The sequence below is a fragment of the Plecotus auritus genome (assembly GCF_963455305.1).
Source record: "Plecotus auritus genome assembly, chromosome: 4".
Taxonomy (NCBI): Eukaryota; Metazoa; Chordata; class Mammalia; order Chiroptera; family Vespertilionidae; genus Plecotus; species Plecotus auritus.
In genome coordinates this window covers 113,431,434-113,438,997 of record NC_137775.1, presented here as the reverse complement: position 1 = coordinate 113,438,997, position 7,564 = coordinate 113,431,434, and the positions used below count along the sequence as shown (strand labels likewise).

The 7,564-nt window shown below is 32.0% G+C and overlaps 1 protein-coding gene across 4 annotated transcripts in view; it reads right to left on the bottom strand.

Annotated features, from left to right (window-relative positions):
• FOXP2 (forkhead box P2) overlaps positions 1 to 7,564 on the bottom strand; it is a 751,705-nt gene that overhangs the window by 44,347 nt on the left and 699,794 nt on the right. For all 4 annotated transcript variants that reach the window (XM_080666071.1, XM_080666068.1, XM_080666069.1 and 1 more), the window contains one exon: positions 6,419 to 6,523. In XM_080666071.1, coding sequence (XP_080522197.1) covers positions 6,419 to 6,523 — 105 coding nt within the window. The remainder of the gene's footprint in view (positions 1 to 6,418; positions 6,524 to 7,564) is intronic.

Genomic DNA, 7,564 nt, shown 5'->3' with positions numbered 1-7,564 from the left:
TAGATACATATGCAACATATTAATATAAGAATTGAAATGGTGTTTCTGAGAAAGAAGTAATTTATAAACAAGTTATTTGTTAGTAGATCTAGGTTCAGCAATTGGAAACCTTTGTTCTATTCTGCCCCTTCCCTTGAAAAATTAAATCCATTCGTTTTAATACATCCTCACTGATCGTAACAACAAACTTGCATGTATCTTGTCACAATCGTCATTCCTGGTTGAAGGGAAATGGTGGACTAAAAGAGTGAGGTGCATCAGGTCAGGTCTGAGGTGTGGGGTTTGACTGCAGGAGCGGCACTTCCACTATACCTGTCTGCCCTCAGCTCAGCTCTGCTCAGTTCTCCTGTGAACCTAATTGTAACTCAACTAAAATTCACTCACTCTTTCTGGAAAGGAGGCATGAATATTAAACTGGAGGTTAGCTTATGATGTAAAGTGTCACTAATTCCTAATTAACGAGATATTTAAAAGTTGTTCTTCAGAGTTTTCACCAAAATTTTAATGAACAATGAGATCGTGTTCTATCAGTGTACTACAATGGTCATTGTATTCTTAACTTTAATATTGTTGTATTTTTCTTATGGGTGTTTTCACTATGAACTCTTGGGGAACACACACATATTTACCCCACAATCAGTCTAAATGAGGAATATTTTTAAAAGTGCTGTAGCTGTCCACAAAGACTAGAATGTAAATAGAACACGATAAGTAGAATACACAGCTTCATAAGAAAAGATATATGCTGTATAACATGTTTATTTTTGCATAAAATCACTTTTAGAGAGGTTATTTTTTACACTTGTGTACACCTTAGTGATAATTATCCTATACTAAAAGAACTAAAAAATGTATAAAATGTTTGCATTATATATTTGGGTCTTAGAAACCTATTCAATTTATCTATACAGCTCTTATTAGAATAGAGACTATAGACTACAATAACAGTCAATGAGGTTTTGTCTTGATTGAATTTTTCAGTGGGACACAAAAGAACCTTGTCATTAAAATAGTCCTTTATTCTCCTGTATGAAGGCGAAAGGTTTTTAAAGTGTTGTGATGTTCAGTAATGAGCCTCTATCTAAATTATCATTGGTGACAAACTCACAAAGCACTTTTCGAGGACACATAGTTATGAAATGCCAGAGCTGCCACTTTCTTTCCTGTAATTATAGGCTAGCTTGCAGCCCTTCAATGATCATTTATAGAACAGCCTCCAGTGGATTACTGAGAACTTGAAAAACACATACATACCTCTGCCACATCTCCCTTCTCCTTTCGTTGCTATTGTTTACCAGTGATATGTAAAATAATAGTGCCTATTCATTCTCCCTACTTAATTATGCCAATCAAAGTGCAGAAATAGTGTTGGATATAAATACAATGTACTAAGACTAAATAAATAGGCTGCATATTAATATTAAATTATGAATGTATGTATTTGTGACTATTTTGTGCCCAAATTATTCTCTTTTATGCTTTTATAACTATCTCAGGTACTACATATTGCTATTCAAAAATTCTCTATGATTTATAAATCAAGAATGAGATAATACTGAAAAATGAGAGGATTGGTGGATTTTTCTCAGTCAGTGCCTAATTGCTGTTTCAAAATGCATATGCAAAGGGACATTTCATTAATCATTTAATCATGTCCCTTGCAGGAAGTTGGAACTAATGTTGCAAATACCCTTTTCATATGAATGCTCCATAATACTATCTTATGCATTTGATATATTGCCTATGTCATAAATTATAGCTGCTTGAAAATGACCAAGTGGGGTTGTTATCCCTGAAGATGCTTGTTACAAAACCTTTATTAAGTTTCTTTTTTTACTTATCAGTAGTTCTATTTCACAGCTTCATACTAGCCAACAATAATATGCTTTCTGATGGCAAAGGTCTGTAAATTACACATGCAATCACTAACACCATTTCACAGGCCTGTTCTACTTCTACTGGTCTGCTAACAAGACGATTACACACAAATTACTGAATATCTATGAAATATTTAAATGCATTCTACTCTACTATGCATTAATAAGAGCAAAGCAAGCTCTGGAATTCTGGTTAGCTCCAGTCCCTAATGTCCCCTAATGAGCTTCTTACCGAGACTGCAGTTCAAACACAGAGGTGAAGAAAAAATGCAAAGGGTGCATTCAGAAAGGCAGCACTGAACAAACATTGTGTGAGCCAGCTCTAATTTATAGGTCACTTTATAGGTATATTGATTTTTGTTTTCAAAATGGAATAAACGATATGGTCTACTGACGTTCTTTCAAAACTGCATTGAATCTGTGTGCCAGGTAGGTAGTGGGGACTGAAAAAATGTAAGTAGGCAGTCAAATTCTTTCTAAAAACAGTGAAGCAAGCACTTCAGAAAGATGAAAAGTAGAAAAGGGTCCGTCCAACATAGTTAATGCACAATTCTCTTTAACGAAGCTTTTAAGGTTATGAACACGTGGTAATTTCGATTATATACACAGCAGATTAGCAATTCAATTTTAAACTTTAGATTTTTCAAATTCATTTAAAGTTATAGTATTTTATAAGCTAAAAAGAGATCAGATTTAATCCAACTATGTTAGACTTTTTTTGTACAAAATGTTTCACTTGCAAATCACTGTGTTTGATTTATTTTGCATCAAGCTTTTTATGTTTAAACACTGACAGGAGTTTAAATACAAAATGTTAGCTGTCACTATTCATTTAGCTGATTATGTGAGATGCCTTAGTTTTGAGAGATGGGGGCACTGTCACCAAAAGAAACAACATTCTGACAAGTTCAAAGAATGCTTTCTTGAGGTCATAATTTTGTAGCCATGCTGCCTAGTCAAAGACAAAGACATAGACAATACACACTACGCAAAAGCACAATTTCTAGTCAGTTACCAGAAAAGGAGACAACATATTTCCCATTAAATAATCTATTTCCACTACCTCTTCTATTGTTCTCTGTACAGTGTCAAGACTTAAAAATGTAGTCTTTGTAAATAAACCTGATTCATTTATTATCAACTAATTACTCTTTAACAGATTGATATTTTTTTATGGCACTAACCAGTCTGCCCTTCTTCAAAGGGAGTGTATCCATCTTTGTATCTCAGACCATGTTTTGTTTGCTGGCATCTACGCATGCAAGTTCAGGAGCACTTATCTGCTAACTGGAATGTGATATTGCAAATCTTTTGGATTAAGATCTAAAAGTCAATCCATCTACATTCCAACTGACTTAGGTCCAGTGGAATGATAAATTTGCCACCTAACTACACAAGTGTTGTCAGTTGTTATTACACTTCGACATTGATAAGACAGTAATGAAGAACTAATATTAAATGGTTTTACTGATCTAGTAAAGTCTTCAATTATTGGTCAGAAAAATGATAAGCTTCTGTTGACACCTACTTTACAGAAAAATTCAAAAATTTTTCTAAATACCTTTTTAGCCTGAATTTTCTTCTTCATCTTTTATTTTCTGCTTTTATTTGGCTATTACAAATAAAAGTTTATAATTTAATCTTAAGGTTTTTTTATGCAATAGAAAATAATGTTTCAATTGAATACTTAATATTGAATATTAAAATCATGTATGTATGTACATATATAACATGCATGTACATACATATGTACATAATCAGATATGACATATATATATATATGTACACACATATCTATATATGCAACTCTCTTCTGGAGGCTTTTCATTTGATGCTAAGCAAAAACAGTGAGAGATTCTACCAACTTGGGGAAGTAATGCAAGAAAGGGAATTTGGGATTCACTGTAATTTCTTTTATTATTTGTTATTTAACATATGTAAGCTAAGTAGTAATAATGGGTAGTTTACTTGATTTCAAACCAATGAATAAGTTGTCTGATACCAAAGTAAAGTTCAAGCTATATAGTTTATTTCTAGTGCATTTTAGAAATAAAAATGCCCCATTATTTTCTAAAAAAACCTTTTATAAAAACACTGGCTATAAAATTTCCAGAGAATGGATAAACAAGAAAACACAGAGCTAAAAACCTTTCATAGCTTTTTGACTTGTCTGATTTTTTTTGTTCCAAGACTCAATTCTCTCCATGATTACAAAAGAAAAGCAAAATCTTCGTTTCAAGAAATTCTTTATTAGTGGTGATGCCTCTTCATTTCATTTTCCATAAAGTCACTAAATAAAGTGAAATTAATTTAATAAAATTATTTTTTTCTCTTAAAATTTCACACACATTTTAAGAAAAAGACAATATCAGTATGGAAATATGTCTTATTAATATTTCATTTCAGTACAGTACACTGGCATTAGCTCTATTAACAGAAATTATCACAGATCTGTGGTTTAGGGAATTTAAAGCATATAATAAAAAAAATGAACTAACAGAAAGGCCTTAAAATCTGCTGTCATTTGTTCTGTCATCCCTATAAATTTAATGGGTCGGAAAAATGGTCAGTCTTTGGAACCAAAGTTGATATTTAATTGAAAGAAAATGCTTTCCTACTTGTAATTCTTCGGTCTAAAAAATACTAGCATGATTATAAAAAAGAAACATGAAGGGTAAAATGAGGGTTTCTATTCATCTTCTTGTTAGTAATAAAATATATATAAGTATTTAAGATAAATAAGAATTCTCCTTTCCATGTGCTATAAAGAAAATCATCCTGAAGAAAATATATGGTATTTTCTTAAAGATTTATTTTGAGTTTTGTCAGAAAGAATAAATTGAAGCAATAAAATGTATGGTGACTAAGCTGATTCTATGGTTTAAATTATCATACTGAAGAAATAGCATTAGTCCTGTAACTAATCTTAGTGATAAGAAATAATATTGATAAGGATGAATACACCCAAATGAAGAAATTAGTTCTTAAAAAAAATTAAACATTCCTGTATTCTGTCTTTGTTTTAGCAAATGTTATTTTTCCAAGACAGGAAAACTTTAGCAAAGTCACCTAACATTTTAAATGCTCTTTGCTTAGAACACTCAAATCAGTTTCATATCTAACAAAATGACAGCTCACAACTATTTTGATATAATAGGATTGCAAATATTCATTTCAGGAAGTTTAAAAAAGTCATAGTAATATAGGAAGCATATTTCCTTTAAAGTGGTCAGTAATAAAAACTGTTTTAAAAAATCCGTGTATAAGTAATAAAGTTATTATGATATCGAGGACGTGTGCCTTGTTGTTAAGGTGCCTTTGCTCTATACCCTGTAGTCTACCATTTGTAAACACATCTTTCTGATGTTTCTGCCAACATCCTGGCAAAATAGCAGTGCAATTTCAAATGAGCTAATTAACTTAATTGTTGATGAAGCATGAAACAGTTCATTCACCCTGTTAGCTGCTCCATGACAACATAAGAGTCTCAGCCTGTGAAGTTACTCATCTCCATAAATCTATCTGTAGCTGTTTAGAACTCTTGTACACTGGAATTGTGCATGGAAAATGGTCATGAAAAAAATGCGTATTCTCATTTGAAAAAGAACCCTTTAAAAAGTAAATAATAAATTGTCACTGTATGAAAAAATTAAAGATACTTCAAGTTTTAATTTTAAGCTAAAGGAGCCATACAAACCATCATACATACATACAACCATGTATGTTTCTTTATGATGCTGGGGGCAACAAGTGTCAATGTGGATAAAACATAAATATCTTAAAATTTTAGCTCCTTTTAACTTTCAGTTTTTTATTTTTATATACATCTGTTAAATATACATCTTAAATATTATTTAAAGTAAGAAATATAAAGTTTGCAATTAAAAAATAAACCTATAAAATATATATGTTTAAAATACACATATATGACTCCTCATATAGTTTTACTTGAAATTTTTATTAAAAACTGAAATTTTAGTGAATCTTGCAAGCTATATCCCAATTATTAATGATCCTGTTATAGCAGGCTAATATTTTTCATTCATTCAGAAACCTCTATTGGCCCTAGCTGGTTTTGCTCAGTGAATAGAGTGTCGATCTGCGGACTGAGGGTCCTGGGTTCGATTCCAGTCAAGGTCACATACCTTGGTTGCAGGCTCCTCCCCAGCCCAGGCCCTAGTTTGGGTGTGTGCAGGAGGCAACCAATCAAAGTGTCCCTCTCACATTGATATTCCTCTCTGTCTTTCCCTCTCCCTTCCACTCTCTAAAAATCAATGGAAAAATATCCTTGGGTGAGGATTAAAAAGAACAAAAAGCAAAACAAACAAACAAACAAACAAAAAACTCTATTGAATGATTTGTAAATTTTCTCATGAAAAGAAAAGATGAACAGTTAAACTTCTTCATCTGACTTTGCTAATCCACTTGTTGAAATAAAGAAAAGTTAGTATCCCTCATGATGGACCTTTTGTTTATGTAAAACAATGTGCCTATAACTCCCATTAACCCACTTTCACCCCTAAAAAAGGTTAAAAACATACTTTAAAAACTGTCCAAAATCTTCACAAATGCTTTCACAGCCAGGCCATTTGCAAACTCCATGGCCATAGAGAGTGTGCGAGGCTCCAGTCTCCTCATGTGACGAGCTGTAGCAAAGAAACATGCATCAGATTCATCTCAAAAAGCCATAATCGTTGCAGACTGCTAGAGCCTGTCAGGTTACACCCAGTGACAAACAGGTCAAAACAGGTCAATTCAGCTCAGAGCACTCAGGAAAATTTAATCGTTCTACTGAATAGTTCAACTGCCAAGGCTAGATGATGTTCCAATTAGATGGGAAATAGAACCAAAGACAACTGTTAATAAAGGATGAAAAACCAAGAGGACTGCATAATATCGTATGCTAATCCTGCCATATGACCTTAATGTAACACTTACCACTAAAGAAGTATATGTACTTATTCATATGTGGTCAAGTGGGGAAAAAAACCACCTGTATTTTTAAGAGAATAATAAGATTTTCGAAATGCTCTTTTTAAAGAAGAGCATTAGGAGATTTAAATTGTTCAATATATACATGCAAACCATATATATGTCTACCAGTAACAGTTGATTTAAAAAATGCTACTTTGATACGTATTATATCAGATAGAGAGATCTTAGAGAAATCAACCAACTTCTGGAATATACAATCAACAAATTAATCTCATTAAAACAAGTGTGAAAGTATTCTGAGGAATACCATTTTATATTAATGCAAGCTAACAAGAAAAATGTTTCATGATACTCAAAAACATTGCCAAATGATAACATTCTATTTTAAACTTACTGTAATTAAATGCGTCTTTGAAAAAATATTTTTATGAAAAAATATCTGTTGCAGCTAGGCAGATATTTGTATTATATTAAACAACACTATCATTCCACTACACTTAAATTTGAAAGCTATATATCATAAACGCCTCAGCCACTTTAAGAAATCTTCCACTTATGTTTCACCTTTTAAAAAGATACTTTTCATGTTGAGAAATATTTTAGCTTACATATTTCATGTAAATTACTTTAAAGGCCTTGAACAGGTATCCATATCCCTGAATAAATGGAACTAAATGGACAAAAGTGCATGGGTGCTCCTCTTACAAAGGCAGTCTTTATACAACTAAAGCAAAACAGTAACTTTAAAAATT